The sequence below is a fragment of the Colius striatus genome, chromosome 2 (assembly GCF_028858725.1).
Source record: "Colius striatus isolate bColStr4 chromosome 2, bColStr4.1.hap1, whole genome shotgun sequence".
Lineage (NCBI taxonomy): Eukaryota > Metazoa > Chordata > Aves > Coliiformes > Coliidae > Colius > Colius striatus.
In genome coordinates, this window is record NC_084760.1 from 37,623,365 (window position 1) to 37,642,632 (window position 19,268).

The 19,268-nt window shown below is 52.5% G+C and overlaps 1 protein-coding gene across 1 annotated transcript; it reads left to right on the plus strand.

Moving 5' to 3' along the window:
* The first annotated feature begins 5,180 nt into the window (after positions 1-5,180).
* On the plus strand, positions 5,181-16,842 carry GDF7 (growth differentiation factor 7). Its single transcript, XM_061989965.1, has 2 exons — positions 5,181-5,551; positions 8,267-16,842. The coding sequence occupies exons 1-2, from the start codon at positions 5,230-5,232 to the stop codon at positions 9,187-9,189; spliced, it is 1,245 nt and encodes a 414-aa protein (XP_061845949.1). The 5' UTR covers positions 5,181-5,229; the 3' UTR covers positions 9,190-16,842.
* Positions 16,843-19,268: the final 2,426 nt, after the last annotated feature.

Genomic DNA, 19,268 nt, shown 5'->3' on the forward strand with positions numbered 1-19,268 from the left:
ATCTGGAAGAGAGCTGACAGGAACAGGGACCAAGGGGAGGTCAAAGGATGAAATATGTGAAAATAAGGAAGCATGGAGTAGAGCTTGAGGAGAGCTGTAGGAGAGCACTTTCCCTAGTGAGATCTTACATGGGCAGCCAGGGCTGTGGATGCAGCTGAGGTCGTTCAGCATGGGCAGACCAAAACCTCTGAAATGGTTGCCTCAGCTGGGCTCTTTGGTTTACACTTATAGGGATCACTTTCTGGAGGTACAGCTCTCCCCTCAGTAACTATTAATAGGAGGAAGGTGATCAGTTAGACTAAGAAAGAAGCCAAAATGAAGCAAGGTGCATGCCACCCTTCCGACCAGACGCTAGCCTAGGCTGCCACCGCAAGGACACTTGGGATGAGTCATTGCCCCAATTTGGCATCTGTAGCTTCCTGCATTGACAAATTGCCTGCTGATTTTTCACTGTTCAAAAAGCAAATGTGAGTTGTTTTGGGATGTTTTTTTAAATTGATTGAACCCTCAACTGTGTTTTGACTTGCCATCTTCAGGTGGCTGATGCCAGACATTGATTGAACCCTCAACTGTGTTTTGACTTGCTATCTTCAGGTGGCTGATGCCTAACCCTGTCAAGCAGATGCTGAATAGGACAGGGGAATGGGAAGTCTAATCCAAGAAGCTTTTGTTTCCAGAGGGATTGAATTCTCAGCAAAGCGTTTCCATAAGCCTCCCGTCCTCTTGCTAGTGTTCGAATAGAAAGTGACACGAGACAAGCATAGCTTTAGACATCCAGACTACGGTGATGTAAGGTCTCTGGGCCTGAAGGAAAGCAGCCCTACGGGGTCTTTGAATCCACCTGATGTTTCATGCATGGACTTTGTAGCTTGATTTGTCTTATCTTGCCTGATTATCCTTGTGCAGACAACCAGGAAGAATTTGGCTTGGCTTCAGTTTAACTTTTGGAAGGAGTTGCTGGAAGATTTGGAAAGAAAATGATGCTGTCGCTGGATTACTTGCTGAGCTGGCCTTGCCGTCACTTGCAGCCATCTTGTTAAGTGAAGCCACAAGAGGCTTCTTGTGTGGTCACTACATGAAAACAGTCTTCCAATTAACAGCAGTATTCTGACCCCTCTGGACTTGCTCCAGACTTGCAAATTTGGTTGAGCCCCGCTGGTTGCATTAATGGAAACAGCCACAAACACTGGTGTTGAAGCATGGAGGGGGCTCATCACTGCAGTGTGTTTTTATTCCATCAAAATGTGTCGATGACAGGAAAGGTGAACAAGTGTGGAGGTACAGGGCTGTGGCAACACAGCTATGACACTGGGTACACGGTTATGGCTTGAGGATTTCCTTTCTGCCTCAGTTTCCTCCTTTGAGATGTGGGTTTCCAAAGCTGGTAGGGTTTTGGTTAAATGAAATACCTCCTCCTTTACTTTCCTGATGAGCATCTGTAGGGCAGCCTCTCTCTGGCAGGCAAGAGTCCCAGGCTGGGACCTCGCCCACAGTAGCAAAAGAGGATGCAGCTGTGATAGGAGAGTCCATCCTGCCCCAGGACTCAACCTCACACATGGAAATGAATCAGTGCTCCACACACAAATGGCCCTAACCACCACAGACAACCCAAGATGGCAAGCAGGACAGTGCTGGGGTTGGAGAAGGGAGCAGAGGAAGACATCTATTGAGGAAGTAAAGGAGAGGCTGTGGTGGGACACAATGGGAGCTGTGAAGGCACAGGAGTGAGGATCGCCCTCCAGCCACATAGCCATTGGCTTCATGTTATTCAGGACAGGTTTACAAGGGAAATTAGAGGCAATTGTGGTCTTTTCACCTTAGATACTAGCGGACTTCTGGTTCATTTAATACTTAGTGAAGAGGGTGATGGGGCAGTCTCAGAACTGTGTTTTTCAGTCCGTGCTGGAGGTACCCAGAGTGTCTGTAAGAGCAAAGAGAGGTGGAGCAAGTGAGCAGGGCTGAAGCCAGTGTTACCGTGTTGGTTTAGAGTTACCATGGGCAGGAGCACATTGCTGTACCCACAGCAATGGGGAGCACCCTCAAGAGGAACCAGTCTATTTGCTAGTGAAGCTGATCTAAAAATCTTCCTTGGCTATATGGGTGTTTTTTTCTGTATAAACTTGCTAATTGAGTTGTAAAATAAAACTGCAGCCTTCCCTCTCCAATTTCTGCTGTTGCAGCAGCGTGATAATTTGGTTTTGGAAGGAGGCTGGTAGAAGGTGGCTCTTTGCCAGTGCAACAGTATGCACAAAAGTTTCGTACTGAGAGAAAAGGGAGCCTGTCATTGGAGCAGGAAAGGGCTGGGGCAGGAGCTGCTGAGCCCCTTTATAAGGCTGGGGAGACTTGGGAAGGTCCTGCAGCTGGGCTGGGCTGGTGGAAATTCAAGAAAGCCCAAAAGGGTTTAGATGAAGCTGCAATGGAGAACAGATGGGAAACTCAGTGCTCGTGCACCTCGGTAGACGCTTTGCGGTTGAGAGGATGGGCTGTGGGACTTCACCTCTTCCCTCCGGCACAGCCAGGCATGACTTGCTTCTGGGGTCTGTGTACCCGTGTGTGTGTGTGGTGTGTGATGGGCAGGCACATGTGCCTGCATGTGTTTGGGTCTCTGTACATGTGGCGAGGACAGGGATCTGGCTCTCATCACCCAGCAGCACACTGCTCCATCACGGGGACAGCTGAGCATGGGGATGAGGCTGGTGTGGTGAGAGCCTATTGCTCAGCTCCTCCAGCTCGTACCAAGCAGGGATTTGGCCCTTCTTCCCACACTGGGGGCTAAGAAGAGGACTGGTCTAGTAAAAAAGTCGGGGGAAAAGAAAAAGCAGAGGGCACAGTTCAGCTGAATGTTGGCTCAGTGAAATTTTGATTTTTAAAAGATATACAGAAAAAAATGCAGTGACAGCTCCAGTCACTGGGAAACTGACACTGCGAAGCTTGGAGTTCCTCTCATGTGGCAGGTCCACACACCCCAGCACACAGCAGGATGTACAGACCCGACTGGCCCAGGGCACAACCATGCTCACCACTTTTGTACCTTTTACTATTTCCCATTAAACTGTCTCCATGAAAGGATTCCATGCAGGAGGCTCCAACAGCCACTCCAGGAAGTGCAGATATAGATAAACTCAGCAGTCTTGCACAGAATCATAGAATGGTAGGGGTTGGAAGGGACCTTTGGAGACCATCTAGTCCAACCCCCCTGCAGAAGCAGGTCCAAGTAGATCAGGTCACAGAGGAATGCGTCCAGGCAGGTCTTGAAGACTTCCAAGACAGGAGACTCCACACCGTCCCTGGGCAGCCTGTGCCACTGCTCCCTCACCTGAACAGTATAATAGTTTTTCCTTGTATTTAAATGGAACTTCGTGTTTCATCACATCATCCTCCTGTCCTCCTGTGGACCATTTCAGTTCCTTCCCTGGGCAGTGCTGAGATGGGAGAGCTGCCGTACCCTGCAGTGGGGACACCTGGAGCGCTGCCCGTGGTTCTGGGGACACTGGTGGAGGTCGCATTGAGATGTGCAGGACAGGAGGGGGTTCTTCAGCCTTCCCGTCTATGGGAAGGGCTGCCCTAAGCACTCAGCCCTGCTGCTACCTGCTCTGGTGCTGTGAGGGCATCCAACCAGAATCCCAGCACCCTGCATGGGGGAAGTGAGCCATCAGAGGGTGAAACATCTTGTCGGATGCTTTCTTAAAGTGACTTTCAGTATCCAAACAACATCAGTTTGGATTTAATAAGGGGATGACAGAGGGAAAACAGTTAACAAAGTCTTTGCCTGCCTCCTGCCCTAGTCAGGTTAAGGCTCCTGGCCTGCGTAGAGCCTGCAAACGCCATGCAACTGCCGTGTAAAGGCCGTGTAAGCCCCCCATGGGTGCAAAGGGCTTCAGGCAAGGCCGTCCCGCACCGCACCGCACCGAACCGCGGGGGATGGGGACGACGTCCCGGGACGTCGTCACGGGAGCCGCCTCCGTTGCTTCGCACCGTGTGTACTAAGGGCTGGCATTAGAAACCGGCTCGCAGTATGGTGACAAAAGCACCTGTATAATTGCAGCAGAAAGAAGTCCGAGGGGCTGCAGTGACAAAAGCTCGTGAAAAGCGATTGTTTGCGGGGCAGGGGGAGTGGGAAGCTATGTTTGTTTTGGCGAAACACCTGCATTCCTTCAAATAAATCATCGCAGCACTTGTTTTTGTATTAGCGGAGAAATCGCAACAGATATAACCAGGGACTTAAGGGACTTGAAATAACATCCTAGTAAATACCCCACCTTGTTATTCTAATCGAAACCCAAGGAAACATCTGAATTTTACCAAGGAAACCCTCTGTGAAAGGGAAAACATTAGCCCGCAGCCCGGCCGGGGCTTTGTTTTGCTCCGATGTCGGTCTCCCGTGGCGGAATTACCGGGGCTGGCGAAGGCGCGGGGCAGATCGAGGCAGCCCGGGGCAGCCCGGGACAGCGCGGAGCAGCCCGGGACAGCGCGGAGCAGCGCGGGACAGTGTGGGGCCCCGTCTCCGGTACGCCCGGCAGCCGGTCGCTCCGCGCTCCCCTGGACGCTCCAGGCCCAACCCCGAGGCGGGGGTCCCCCCTCCTAAATGGTGGTGGGGTGTCCCCATCCGCTATGGGGCAGAGGTCTAAAATGGGAGGTAGCAGTGGGGTGGCGGTTCCTCCGTCCGAAACAGAGCCCGGCGCTGCCTCAGCTCTGGGATGGGCCCCAATAACGGGACGGAGGGTGACTTCCCTCAGTGCAGGGTAAAGGTTCCCCGTATCAATATGGAGCGCGGGGTCCTTTCTCCGAAACAGGGGCCCTCTGCCCATAGAGGTGTAAGCGTCACTCGCCGCGCCGCCCCGCAACCAGGGCGGGTGATGCCGCAGGACCGAAGGTCTCCCCTCCCAATTAGGGGTGCGGATGCGCCCCTGCACAGCAGGGCCGGTGGGTTGGGGTTGGGAGTCTCAGCTTCAGGCGGGCGGGAGCCGGGGCCGAGCCGAGACAGGGCAGGGAGGGGGGAGCCTCACCTGCAGTGCGGGGGGAGGCCGGGGCCGGGCCCGGGGCCGGGGCCGGGCGCGGGGCGGGCGGCGCTTGTCCCGGGAGGCGCGGCCGTCCGGCAGGGGGCGCCGCGGCGGCGGGCGGCGGGCGGCGGCGGCGGCGGCGGCGGCGGGCGAAGACGATGTTCAAAAGCGGGCGGGGAGCGGCGGCGGCAGCAGCGCAGACAGCGCCGAGCCCCGCGCCGCCGCCGCCATGCGCCTCCGCGCCGCCCTCTGCCTCTGCCTCAGCTTCTGCCTGCTGGGCGCCTGCCGCCTCCGCCGCGGGCTGCGGGCCGCCGCCGTGCGCGGTCCCCAGCGGCCCCGGGCAGCCGCGCCTTCCTCCGCCTCCTCCTCCTCCTCCGTCGCCGCCGCCGCCTCCCCCTTCTCCTCCCCGCCGCGGAGGGACGGGGCTCTCCGCAACGGCACCGTGGTGCCGCATCACTACATGATGGCCCTCTACCAGCGGCTGGCCGCCCGTCGCGCACCCGCCCGCCAGGCCGACACGGTGACGGGCTTCGCGGAGCGGGCGCGCAGCGGTGAGTGCGGGACGAGACGGCACTGGACAGGACGCGACGGGACGGGACGGGATGGGACGGGACGCGCCGCACAGCGAGGCGGGCAGCAGAGCCGGGACGGGGCCGCCCCGCCGGGACCCCGCCGTCGGGAGCGAGGGATGCAGAACGATTTAGGCTCGAAGATGGGAATCGGGGATGAGGATGGGGATTGGGAACGGACCTGGGGACTCTGATGGGACTTGGGGGTGTGAGGCTGGGCTCGGGGATGAGGACGGCGCTTGGGGATAAGGACGAAGCTTGGGAATGGAGTCGGGGATGAAGATGGAACTTGGGATGAGAACGGGCCTTGGGGGTGGAGACAGGCTTGTGCAAGAGTTTGGGAACGGAGCTGCGGCTTGTGCGTGAGTGTGACGATGGGGCTTGTGCATGGGTGCGGGGATGAGGTTTGTGAATGGACGTGGAGCTAGAGGCAGGGTTGTTCATTCCTTTGAGCGTGGTTTTGGGGACGTGGTTGCACACGGAGACAGATCTTGGACGTTAATCTGAGCGCGGATTTGTGCCTAGGACGGGGTTGTCTATGGTTGCGTACGGGAATCAGGCTTGTGCCTTTCCCGGGGAAGGGAGTTGCGTGTTGGTTTGAGGATGGGGTGGTTGCACGAGGTGGGGTTAACACACGGGGATGTAGATGAAGCTTAACGGGGTCGGGGCTGGGCATAAGTTGTTTAACGGGAATAAAGCCGTGCAGGAGTTTAAGCATGGGAATGGAGATGCGGCCAGGTGTGGGAATGGGGTTGTGCGTGGGCGGGAGGTTGGAGTCGCGATGGGGACAGCGAAGCGGTTGTGCCTGGAGCTGGGGAAAAGGGTTTACTGTGGGGATGAGTCTGGCACATGAGCGCGGCGTAGGGCATGGCGATGGGGTTGCACATGCAGTCGCGGTGAAGGATGACTGTCGGGGCTGGGGATGCGGTTGGGGACGGTGTGTGAGGGGCGGTTTGGGGGCAGTTTCTCAGCACATTTATCACCGGTACTGGGAGGGAGAAGCTCCGCCAGAGCCTTTGCAGCCCTAAACCCTCCGCAGGGCACCAGGCCGACCCGGGGGGGTGGGAGCGCAGCCGCGGGAGGCAGTTCGGCCCATCATCGCCATTCCCTTCTCCCTCTTCCCCCTCATTCACCCCTTTCATACCCGCGGATCTACTGATATTAATCAAATAAAGACATATACGCACTTAACACTATATATTACACGTATATGTATACATTGCGCCCTGCCGGCGAAGTTCTCTCCGCTTAGGAGGGGGGTAGGGGGTAAAGAGGAAAATCCCGATCGAAAACCATGAAAAGACAAGCTAAAAAACCAGCCACAGACTCCCCCCGTGCCTGTCGCCGGCTGCCCCGGGGTGGGAGAGTAGCGACTGGCCATGCGCAACCCCCCGGCAGCCCCCCAAACCCAGCCCCAAACCCCGCCAGGGGCCGTTTCCCGGCGGCAACCTATGCTGGGAGTTTTCTGCTGAAAGCTTGTGGGGAAACGGCGGGGGTGAGCGAGGTGGGACGGGACGGGGGATACTCCGATGGGAGAGTGGGCAGTGCCCGGCTTGGGAGAGCCAGGGGAAAACTGCTCACAAGTCCTGGGAAGTTTCAGCACAAAATTGACCCAGATAAACTCTCCAAAGGGGTCTCCGTATTTGCGCCTCTCGGGAAGTTTGGGTCTGTTTTGAAAATAATAATCGTCATAGTAGTACCAGTGGTAGCAATTATAATAATAACATCAGTTATTATAATAATAATAGCAAATGTAGGGGAGAAAAGTCTCTCTGCAGCCCGGCCAGGATGCCCACCGGAGGGGCTGTAGCGTGGGGACGTCGGGCAGCGCTCTGCCGGCAGCGGGTCGGGGAGCTCGGGCAGAGCAGCGATGTTTGCAGCATGCCCCGATCAGGTTTCTAGTTAGAGAGAGAGAGAGAAAAAATTAAAACCAACCTTCTCAGAACTCATTCACCTCCTCATCCCCAATTCCACCTCCTTTGTTTCGTTTCGTTTTGTTTTTTAATCCGCATTCACGTATTTAATCGGTGCCAGGAACTGTGCAGGTCCGTGTCTGGGCTTTGGATCCATGAAAAAATAGTGACAAAGTGAGTTGGGCTCACTTTCGGCTCCTGAGAGTGTCTCTATCAGCCACCCCGACGCACAGCATCTGCGTCCTTGGTCCTTGACGGTTCTGCCTGAGAGGGAAAATGAAATTGTTCACAACATTCTACTTGTCATGGCTGGGACTGGGAGGGACACGACCACACATGACACACTCAGGCAGACTCAGGGCAGAAGTGGCAGCTTGCTGATTGATTGGGGATGGGGCTGTGCCGCGCACGTTCAGGTGGAGCTTTCGTGCCAAAACAGGACAGTGATGCAGCTGAAGACAGTGAAAAATGCCCGAGAGGAGGCGGGGAAGTCATCTCGGGTTGTGGGGAAGAGTGCTGATGAGAAGCCACTTGTTTGAATTGATTCCTCCCTCCATCTGTGCCTTCTCCTCTTCCCCAGTACCTCCATGCGGGGTGACGCTCCGGGACGCGAGGCGCGCTCGCAGGCGGGGATGCGCGCTGAACCTTGCTGCAAGGCAGCGGTCTCCGCTGCCGGCTCTGTGTCCCTCGCACGTCCGTGGCCAGCTTCAGCTTGATGGGGCTTTACATTTTCTTTTCCTTCTTTTTTTTTTTTGTTTGTTTTGTTTTGTTTAATCTCTTCCAGATGCCTCCCCGTCCAGCCCCGAGCAGCGATACCTCTTCGACGTCTCCAGCCTGCCCGATGCGGAGGAGGTGACAGGCGCGGAGCTGCGCATCCTACGTGCCCTTCCCGAAAACCAGAGCTTGGCCTTGTCCCCGGAAGGCACCTTCCACCACCTCCTCCTCTCCACCTGCCCGAGCCGGGATGGTGAGGAACCCCAGCTGTTGGACTCCAGGGCTGCAGACATTTTGGATGCGGGCTCCTCGAGATGGGAGGTGTTTGACGTCTGGGAAGCCCTGCGGGATTGGAGGGAGAGATCTCCCTCGGGCAAGCTGCTGTGCTTCCTGCTGAGGATCGTCTCGGACCAATCGGGGCGGCTGCTGCCTCCTCGGCAGCTGGGCTTCAGCAAGCCCCGGCCGCAGCCTCACGAGCGAGCTCTGCTCGTCGCCTTCTCCCGCACCCAGAGGAAAGAGAACCTCTTCAAGGAGATCCGGGATAAGATCAAGGCCCTGGGCGGCCGCCGGTTCCTGGAGCCCCCCGACCTCGGCCAGGAGCCGTTTCCCAAGCGGAGGAAGAGACGGACCACCATCGCCGCCCGCTCCGGGGGCAGAGGCCACGGGAAGAAGGCGAAGACCCGCTGCAGCAGGAAGCCGCTGCATGTGAACTTCAAGGAGCTGGGTTGGGACGACTGGATAATCGCCCCCCTGGATTACGAGGCGTATCACTGCGAGGGGGTCTGCGACTTCCCGCTGCGCTCTCACCTGGAGCCCACCAACCACGCCATCATCCAGACCCTGATGAACTCCATGGACCCGGAGTCCACTCCCCCCAGCTGCTGCGTGCCTTCCAAGCTCAGCCCCATCAGCATCCTCTACATAGACTCAGGGAACAATGTGGTTTACAAACAGTACGAGGACATGGTCGTGGAGACGTGCGGCTGCAGGTAGCAATTTCTGCAGCTCTCCCCTTCTCCACCCAGCCCAGCAGCCCTGCCTCATTTTATATATATAAATATAGGTATAAATATATATATATATACACATTTTGGTGTGTACCTTTGCAAAAGTCAAGCTCAAAGCAGGTGTCCCCTGCCTCCCTGGGACCACCCTGGCCATGAGCATGGGAGGGATGGATGGGTGGGGGATGCCCTCTCCCCAGACAGTGAGGCTGTAGATTGGTCTCCCTTGGGCCCTCTCAAAGAAAGAGTAATCCCCACCACCCACGCTGGATTTCCCAGGGCTCAGCTGGGTTGAATGTGCTGTGGCAGGAGGTTCCTTGCTTGGAGCTTCTGCCACCTCCATGCCTCATGCCTCGCCTGCTCCCTCAGGAGAAGGGGGGCACACAGCCCAGCAGAGCCCTGAGGGATTTCCCCCTCAGCCCCTGACCTCTACCTAAGCCACTTACTCAGCCCAAGCCAAGCTGATACCTTTTTTCCCAACGCCTTTGAAAAATATCTAGCTAAAATTGTCTTGAGGGGAGGGGATGACCTGGGAGGCAACAGAGCAGTGGCTGCAGCAGAGGAGTCAGGACAGCTTCTCTCCTCTGGCTGCAGCGATGGGGCAAAGGGGAGGGGGAATGCTCTTTTTCTTTGAGTTCAAGGGGTTTTTCTGACTGTCTTTAAATCACTGCCTTGGGTTTGCTGGGGGAAAAGCAAGGGATCCACAGGGGGACACAGGGGGTGCGTGGAGGACTCATGGCTGTGGGAGATTGAAATAATTTGATTTGTTTGCAGTGCAGAGAGATTTGTGGGACTACTGTTGGGGCCTGGAAAAGTAGTCTCTGCTGAAGTGAAGGCTGGGTCTGAAGCAGAGCTTGTGCTCTCAGCAGAGATTGGAACAGCCCAGGAAAATGTTAGCTGGGCATGCACTGGTTCTGGGTGGACTAAAGTGCTGTCCCTGTTGCCAGTGTCTTGCAGGAGATAGCGGCTGGTGGGTCCCCTCCCTTTCCTGCACAAACCTCATTTCCCAGGCACAGCGGGCATCCAGCGTGTGACACGCAGCCGTCCTCAGCGTGTCTGCGGAGAAGCAAAGGTCCCAAGTTCCCTGGGGAAGAGACATTTTGCTCATGCTCTTCTTTTTCCAAATAATTTCTATGGAAGTGCTAAGCTCCACCCTGCTGTCCTTTGGCATAGATTTCCCAGCGAGCTCCATCCCTGCCTAGAGCTCCTGCCTATCCTGCTCCATTAAGAGAGCCCAAATCTTCCAGGAGTGGGTATTTCCCATGCAAACAGCCGAATGCCACCCTAGGAGGCTGCTGCAGAAGCAGGGTGCTTGGACTGGTGCTGAAAGGGCTATGGGACTTTAGTAACTCAGGAGCTGAGTATAAATGGTGCCTTTAAATCAGAGAAGCCTTCCATCCATGCCAAGGTGTGTTTTGGATCCTTTTTTGTTGCACCTCAGTGGCTTTTGGTACCAAACTTTGGCCTCACAGATGGGTTGATGTAGACCAGAGGCGTGTTTGCACAGATTTTGCTTTTGATGGTTTGTTTTTTTACTGGCAGTCAAGGTGTTGGTATGTAAACATCAATGCTCATAGCAATGGTAGTTTGTTTCAGGAGGAGATAAATCCCCACTGGGAAATGTGTGATTTTCTTCCCATATAAAGCCCATTGTCCTCTGTCTTTGAGCATTGCCAGGGCTAAGAGAGGGTCATCTCAAAGGGCTTTGCCAAGATCTAAATAGTTTTAAAGGTCAGGGAAGAGTTGGTGAGAGTCCAACAGCCTCCTCTCCTGAAGAAGATGTTACATCAGCAGTGAGTAAACCGTGCACATCACTAACAGTGATATATTCTCTGGGATAACAACCCCCCCCCACCAGCCTCCCTCCATCCTCACCCCACTGAGGTCTGCTCTGCATCCTCCGGCCATGGCTGGTGGCAACTTGAGGAGTGAATGTGGTATCTGTGAGCCCCATGGAATGTCCCTGGACACCCACAGAGCCCCTCTGGCTTCACATCCACGGGTCTGAGGGGAAAATCCATCTCCCTCCCTCAGCGTGAATGTAAATCTATGTGAAGTACGATGTACCTGGACCCAGAGAGTGTTCAGTGATGGAGCTTGGTGGGGGAGAGGGGAAAGCAGGTTCTTGCATGTGGGGGACTGAAGTACAACTTATGTGTGAGGAGGAGTCAGCAAGAGGGCTCATGGCCTTCTACTGACCTCTGGCCTTAGGCACAGGTGGGTAGGCGAATGAGGTTGGCATGAGCAGCACTGAGGCTTTGTGCTCTGCAAACGCCCTATCATTTATAAAGCTTTCAAAGTACCTATTTTTTCATTGCTGTTGGGTGCTCAATGTTTTTTATCACTGCTGAGACAGTTGTTTTCATGTTTTCATTTCTTTTACTCCCTCCAAATGTTTGCTGTGGAAGTTTGGGGGTGGTTCAAATTCAGGCAAGACATGCACAGCTCCTGGCAGCCCCCCGCTGGCGAGTGGCTCCAGTGAACCTCAGCCAAACAGGTGGCCTAAGACCTGCTCCTGTGAAACTGTGTCTGAGGAGCTGCTGACACCAACCTGTTCTTGTGGCTCTTGGCCAGGCTCTCCCAGCTGCAGATACCTCTGCCTAAGTGGGCACTTGTGGTGGGAGGGCAAACTCTGGCCCCCCAGGTGAGCCCAGAGCTGTGCTTCCCTCTGCACTCACACCCACAGTGCCAGCCCTTCTTAAGAAAGCATCGTTTCCTTTCCTGGGCAGACAGCCTTCTGAGGACAGCAGGAGGGTGAAGGATGGCCTCAAGCCCTCTTTCTGCTTTCCTTAGGGAAAGGGGCTTCAGGGAGGGGAGCTGGAGGAGAGCAGGGCTGGAGCTCTCTGTGAGTGATGGCTGCTTCCTCCTGGGCAGGTGCATCAGCCTCAGCACTTGGCGGTCATGTTGCTTACTGCTTCTGGAGGAGAATTTCCAGAAGGAAAGCCACCAGCTATCCCTGATGGGGGTGCAGTGGCATCCCCATGGGCTGGCAGCAAGGACTGTCCTCTGTGCCCAGCCGGATTCAGAGATTGTAAACAGCATGATTTGGCTCAGGATGTGGTTGTTGGAGCCCTTGCAAAAAGAGGTGTTGAGCTCCCAGAGGGATGGGAAAGCCTTTCCCAGGCACGGGGGTTCCCCTGGGTGAGAAGCTGTGGCCGTGCTGTGTCGGGGAGCAACGTGTGGGCATGTCTGCAAAGGGCACAGAGGAGTAAATCCTGTCTCTGGAGGCAGGTACATGGGGCGTCGGCTGCAGGACGGCACTGGCCCAGCCCAGCCAGGGACAGCAGCCCCAGAGCTGGTGCCCCACAGAGCATCACCCTCTGACACCACAGAACCTCTCCAGGAAAAATGTATTTCTGATCAGCCGCCTCAGAGTGATTTTAATGGATAATTATAGCTTCTCAATCTGCAGTATTTATACAACCTTTCCAGTTAAAAAACCCCCACAGTTTCCATGTAGAGTATATTCTCCTGGAGGATTTGTTTGACCTTCAGGACCATTTTTATCTGCAGGGTGTAATTACAGTGAAGCTAGAAATATGAAGCACCTGAAAAAGGCTATGTGTCCACACTGAACTGCCTCCCTCCTCACTGACAGGGGAAGGAGCCATCTGTCTGTCTCACAGAGCCATCCCAGTGGGGTTGAGAGCCCCCGGGGCTGCCATTCAGGGAGGCACACACACTTGGGACCTGGCTGGTACACTGAGCTCCTCAAGATCTATACAACCAAAGTCTGCATAACACTAAAGCCTGTGCTTAAGCCACTGCCTGCACTATGTTCTGAGCCCCCTCCCATAGCAGGGGCAGTCAGAAGCGAAACGACTTCATGCCCAATTTAACTGCCTGATGATCAGAGGCGCTGCTGGCCTAGAAATAATTCCCAGGATTTTATTCTCCTCCTTTTGTTTTTTAAGGATTTTTTTTAATAAGGGGATTGTCTAACATCCCACTCTCCTCTTTTTTTATTTTCTTTTCTTTTTTTTTTTTTAACATCGTATTTCAGATCCAGTGGTAGAAGGGAAATGAGTATCTGGCAGGAAGGATGTTCATATGGAAAAGGGATTGCAGCTTCTCCCAGGCATAGCTGCGTCGATCCCAGCAGCCTTGCCTCTGGTCAGCGCTGGCAGACGCAGCCCTGTCCTCTTTGGCTGTTTGCTGATGCTTGGCATGGCCACGAGGAAGAGACTGGAGAGGCACCAGTTCCAATTAAAAGCAAACCCCAAGCCTTAAGCCTTCTCCTCGAGCCTGGGCACCAGTGACTTCTGTGTATATTTGCACCATATGGATTTTAACTCACGTCTTGATTACACAGCTCTTGCTACTGGAGAAAACTGGGTAGGTCTGCAGTGATTTATTGGCCACGCTCCTGTTGCAAAGCAAGCAGCTCCTTTTAGTGTTGGCAGTTTTAAGCCCTTCTCCCACAAAGCCTAAAGTACATGTTTAGGGAGAGTCACCTGATCTGTCTTCCACGTACCAGCAGACAGATACACTGCTGCTTGCACTGCTGCCTCTCACAGGGGAGAGAGGAGAGAGGAGAGGGTGGAGCATCTCTGCAGGGGAAAGAGGAGAGAGGCTGGAGCATCCCTGCAGGGGAGAGAGGAGAGAGACTGGGGCATCTCTGCAGACCCCTGTGGAGGCAGATCCCACAGGGATACCAGCAGGCAAACAGGGCAGAGCACCTCAGGGCACTGATGGGACCCTTTGGCTTCACGCTCCAGTCTGAACAGGAGTTTTGCTGTGAGTTTCAGCTGAATGTGCTCTTCTGCTATACCAATGTCTACAGGGGGATCAAACAACACATGCTTTGTGTTGGTGGGACAGATAGTTGTGGAGTCTCCTTCTCTGGAGGTTTACAGACTTGCCTGGATACATTCCTGTGTGACCTGATTGAGGTGGACCTGCTTTAGCAGGGGTTTGGGCTGGATGATAGCTAGAGGTCCCTTCCAACCTTTATTTCTATGTCATAAATACCAATCCACTGACCAGCTCATACTCCCTTTGGAGTAAACCTGGTGGGAAATGTCATGGTTTCTTTCTGAGCATGTAGCAAGTCCTGAAATATGAGTGCCTTCTCCTTTGTCTGCATTGGGGCAGCATAGCCATGTGTCAGGGGGACAAAAAAAATGATGTGGGGCAATGTCAGTGAGAGTTTGGGTATTGTACAGGCATTGTCACCAAAATGAGGCTGTGTCCCTGATTTGAAAGATAGTCAGGTAAAGGGCTACCATGTGGACCTTGGTTGGGCAGTTCCACCAAATCCCATGCTGTGTCCTCTGTCCTGGGTGAAACTTGAATTGTGGTGGGATTTTTTCACTCTTCACATCACCCTCTGGGTGGATGGGTGGGCAGAAAAATCCATGTGGGCAAAACCAAGCTCAGGTCATTGAGAGAGGCATGATATTTCTTTTAAGTCACCATGACCAGCAGATGAAGAAATCACAAGTGTCCCACTGGCATCAGAGCAGCATCCCTGGCATCGGGATCCCTCTTTGGGGTTCGAGTGGGGATGCTGGGTGGTAGGAGCAGAGCACAGGCACATGCTCACCGCTAGCAGTGTGTCCTCCATGAACACATCATGGGGAGAGGAGCTGGGAAGTAGCTGTTCCATTGAAGGGATGTTGCTTATGGTCAGGAGCCTGTGACTTTCAGTAGTAGGAGGAGAGTTTTTCTGCCTTTCCTGCCTTTGAATTAATGGTTGGTAAAAGAGCGAGATGTTCCACTAGGCTGGTGTATGTGACACCTTCAATTTTTTGTAAGCTGATTTATATCTTCCATGGTAAAACCATCTGCATTCAATCTGTAAGGCTCTTTATTCCTAGCACAGCCTCATGCAAGGTAGAGCTGCGAAGATGCCTTTGAAAATCAGTTCTGACCTGTCAGCGAGCATTATGGACCTTTGAAAAATGGCTAAGATTTGCAAGTCCTGCTGGTGTAACTGCCTGACCAAGGACTCCGCCCTACATCTCAAAGAGTTTTGCAGCCTTGCACCTCAAGTTGGATCCAGCCCACGTGTCTTCTTTTTCCTTTTACTGGCACCAGTCTCCGAGCAGCTACCATGTGGGAGAGGAGCCTGATGTGTGTGGTGGTGGGAAGGAGCACACCGGCACAGGGGCTGATGCACCGTGTGGAACTTCTAGGGTAGGAAGCATTGGGCAGCAGAGCTTTTTCATGGAAATGGGTTCTGAAAAAGCCATTCCTAGAAGTGACTGAGAACAAACCTAGCCATTTGTCAGTGTTTCACTCCTCACGTGTCCTCCATCACCACTTAGTTCACTCGTGCATTTTGTGAGCTCGTTTCTCTGCGTGGTATGGGTGCTCATTACTTCAGATGAGGATGTGTGGAGACCCGCTGCAGTGTTTGGTGGGCAAGGGGAGAGTGAGGAAGAAAAGGCTGTTAGCACTAGGAGGCCAGGGTGCAGTCTACCCTGAGCAAGGGGTGGTGAGGGGACAGGTCTGGCAGGGTTGAAGCCAGTGGGAGTGGAGAGGACCTGCTCACTATGGGCTACATGCTCAAGCGATTTTCTGGTGGAAGATGGGAGTGTTTTGGTCTCCCTTCCTCTCCACATTGCCATGGTGTCAACCTATGCTGGTGCCACATAGTTCTTCACCATCAGAGGAGTGAGACCCAGGCCTTGGGACCTATGATGATGGCTTTGATCCCATTTTTTGGGAAGGTGGTAGCATTTCCCTTGGTGTTTAATTTCCTCCATCTTTCCTTGGCAAAGAGAAAGTTGGGGAGCAGGAGGGGAAAAACAAGAGGCAAAGTTTAGGGCAGGACTGTTCCCAAGCTTATCCCAGGGAGCTGTGTGCCGGGAACTGCCGAGCATCAAGGGACTCACAGGAGCAGAGTGGGAAACATCACAGGCCAGGAAAAGGGATGGCTAAATGTGGAGGGGCTGGGATTTGGTCCTCAAAGAAGTAGCAAAGTTAAGTGGTTGTGTAGGTGGTGATCAGCTGGGGATGGGGCATTTTGTAGGGGCAGCTTGTCCCCTCCTTGGCTGCGGAGGGGAGGTGGTCAGTGGTTTCATTCGTCCTATGTGCTTTGAGTAATTAGCCTTTTAAATAGCATTGAAAAAGAAGGGTCTGAGTTTCTGAGTTGCTGAACATCCAGCACTCCCACGGGCTTCAATTGAAGCCACATTTGTCAGCCCTGCTTGTTGATCCACTTTGCCAAGTTGCTATGGATCCCATCACCACGGGCTCTTTTTCTGAAGTCAAGTCAACACTACCTGTAGCTCCTTTGACAAAACGAAAGCCTCTCTGCTGGTCAGTCGTGGTTTTATTTATATGTTCTTTTCTTTGATTAGAAAGGAAAATATCAAGAAGAAAATAAAAGGACTCAATGTTCCCAATAGCTGTGTCTCTAGTAGTTATAATTTTTGAAGCAATACTCGTATCCCCGTGTGCGCCTCTAAACTAGCCGTGTATTTGTTCAGCTTTTTCAGGTCCGAGTGTGTGAAATATCTCTAAAGAGGGTAGCTCTGTAAGTGACAGTGTAAATGCATTGTTTGTATGTATTCTAAAGTTTAAATAGATTGTACATATGGGATTGTAAATGAACTGTAAACAGCAATCTATATTTTCCTGAATATATTATATAGCAGTATATATTTGTTAAATAAGTATTCTTGTATACTCTTCAATAGCCTTTTTAATATTTTGTACAGATAAGTTTATTAAATATTTTATTGATAAACAGGTCTCTGCAAGATTTTTTTCTTTAGGAGATTTGTGCCAGTGCGGAGATGGCTCACTTCAGAGCAGCCTTTGTCAGTCACCTTTACTTCCTGGGCTACCTAAGATGGTAAAACCAAAAACGAAAAAGCCCTTCGCCTTACACTGCCTTCCTTGGCAACCTTGGGTGCTTTCCAAGGAGAAAATAAATCACAGAACAGTGAGTGTTTGCAGTGGATTTATCATCAAAATGTACATCCCTTTTCCTCCTTGTGTTTTTGAATACAGTTCACCTGCCTTGACTTGTAGCTATGCAGCTCCAGCCAGCCAAACAGGGTTCTCTCCACTGACTTGAACAGAAAGCTTTAGAGGGCCAGAAACATTAAACTGAAGGGCTGAACACGAGAGCTGGAAGAATATCCCCTACTCGTGTTGTGCTTGTGACCGCACAGGGCTGGCCTGTTGGGTCTGACTGGAGCACAGGGCACAAATGACCAGCTCCCTCTGCTCCCTACAGAGGCAGTCCAAGGCAACAGGTTTCTGGAGGGGTGAGCGAGGAATCCAGTTTGGTTAGGCCTGGTGAAAACATCCCCGCAGGAAATGAGGAAGCAACTTGGAATTCAACAATTGGGAAAAGAAAAAAATACCTGGAAAAATGTAGTAGAGAGATCTTTGCCTCCAATTCAGGTCTGGTAGCTTCATTCCTGTTAGATACCACATGTACCCATGATACATCACCTAATACTTGAGAGATTAGGCTACTTATTATGACTGCAGCAAATCTTTTGTTAAGGATTGGTTTTAATTTTGGTTTTTATCATTCTATTCTTCCCTCTTTCAAAGTTTTGGTTTGGGGTATTTTTTTTAATAGCCTAATAAATGACTGCGAAAGTTCTTTTGCAACTTCTAGTAGGTAAACTTTAAGTTACAGGATATCCAGACAGCAGTAAGAATCTGTGATTGCCTTAGTTCATCACATTAATGCCATACATGTTCAGCAGGAGTGGGCTGTCAAACAGCTGTACGACCTTTTCCTCATCTGCTTTCACTAGGACATTGTAGTGCAAACCCAGAAGTTTCAGGGAGACTGAGTTGCTTTAGCATATGCTCAGTGGTCATCAGCAATGTGCCTGGAGACAGCAAGTGAAGGTAATAGGCTTCTGGCTGCCTCTGCTACATCCCTACCACACGAACATGCAGGTGTGGTGGTAAGGCACATTTAAAAGCATTAAAGAAGTCTTCAAGGTATCACATATGTGTTTCAGTCATAGCAGGGCAATCTCAGGTTTCAAGACCCAGGAGAAAAATATGGAGACCCGAAGAGAGAGGTTTGCCTGAAGGACTTAGACATTCATTCTTACAAGACTGGCATTTTCTGGGCTGTCTCTTCACCTTAAGCACACCCAAAACCACATGGCTCAGCTGGAGTGAGGCACAGTGATTTCTGTTTCCAGTGGCACATGGAGCGACAGACCAAGCATGAGCCACCTTTCAGGTGGCATCCTGCATCCACACATGCTCACTGTCACGTTGGCTCAGGGGATCTTTTGGCACAAGTTTTCCAGCTAGGCACGTGGAGGGAGACAGGAGGCCATTTGCCCCCATGCCTCCCTGTCCTAGGTTCAGTTTTACAGGAAAGTATTATTTTAACCAGTTATTTTCAGTAAAACATTGAGGATAAATGGCAGTTCAGTCATGACAGGTTTTTTAGTCCATCGTACAAACACAGCTCTTCAGGCTACTCATGTGATGTACAACATAAGCTAGTTAATCCTCATATACACTCCAAAAGCTGGGCATTGTCATGGTTACTTGATGCCTGAGAGGCATCAGAGGCACAGCAAAGACGAGTGAGATGCCTGAGGTCATGTGCTGATCCAGTAGAAGAAAATGCAGAGCAATGCTAAAATAGGATTGGATCTGTTGGCACCTAGTGACCAAACCCTAAAGCAAATGTCCAAGTTCCTTATGTAGTAACAAAAAATCAGCTGGTGCCTGCCAGGACCTCCAGAGGGAGATCTGGTACCCCTACATTTAGATACCTAGGTTAGACCAGACACGGGATTTAGACATCTATTTTGGGAGCGCTGCCTTATGAACTGGGGACAAGCTACACGGGCCAGCTTGGCTTTGCTTGGAGTGCCAGTTTTCCTCCTAGCACCTAATCCAAAGTCCAGTGAAACTAGTTTTAATGTCTGTATTAACTGTAGTAGGTTTTGGACCAGGCTCTAAGCATCTGCTTGAGACTTACCTGAAGCCTTTCTGTAATGCAGACTACTTCAGAAGGTGCTTGGGAAGGTCAGTGGGACACATGTTTGCTGTGAGGCTCAAGTGCAGTCCGAAAGCATTCTAGTATGAGAACTTAATCTCATTTTCAAGAACTAGTATCAGGCA

Coding starts and splice junctions, on each gene's coding strand:
- GDF7 (XM_061989965.1), top strand. CDS start 5,230: ATGCGCCTCCGCGCCGCCCTCTGCCTCTGCCTCAGCTTCTGCCTGCTG. Junction 5,552..8,266: donor CGCGGAGCGGGCGCGCAGCG/GTGAGTGCGGGA, acceptor AATCTCTTCCAG/ATGCCTCCCCGTCCAGCCCC.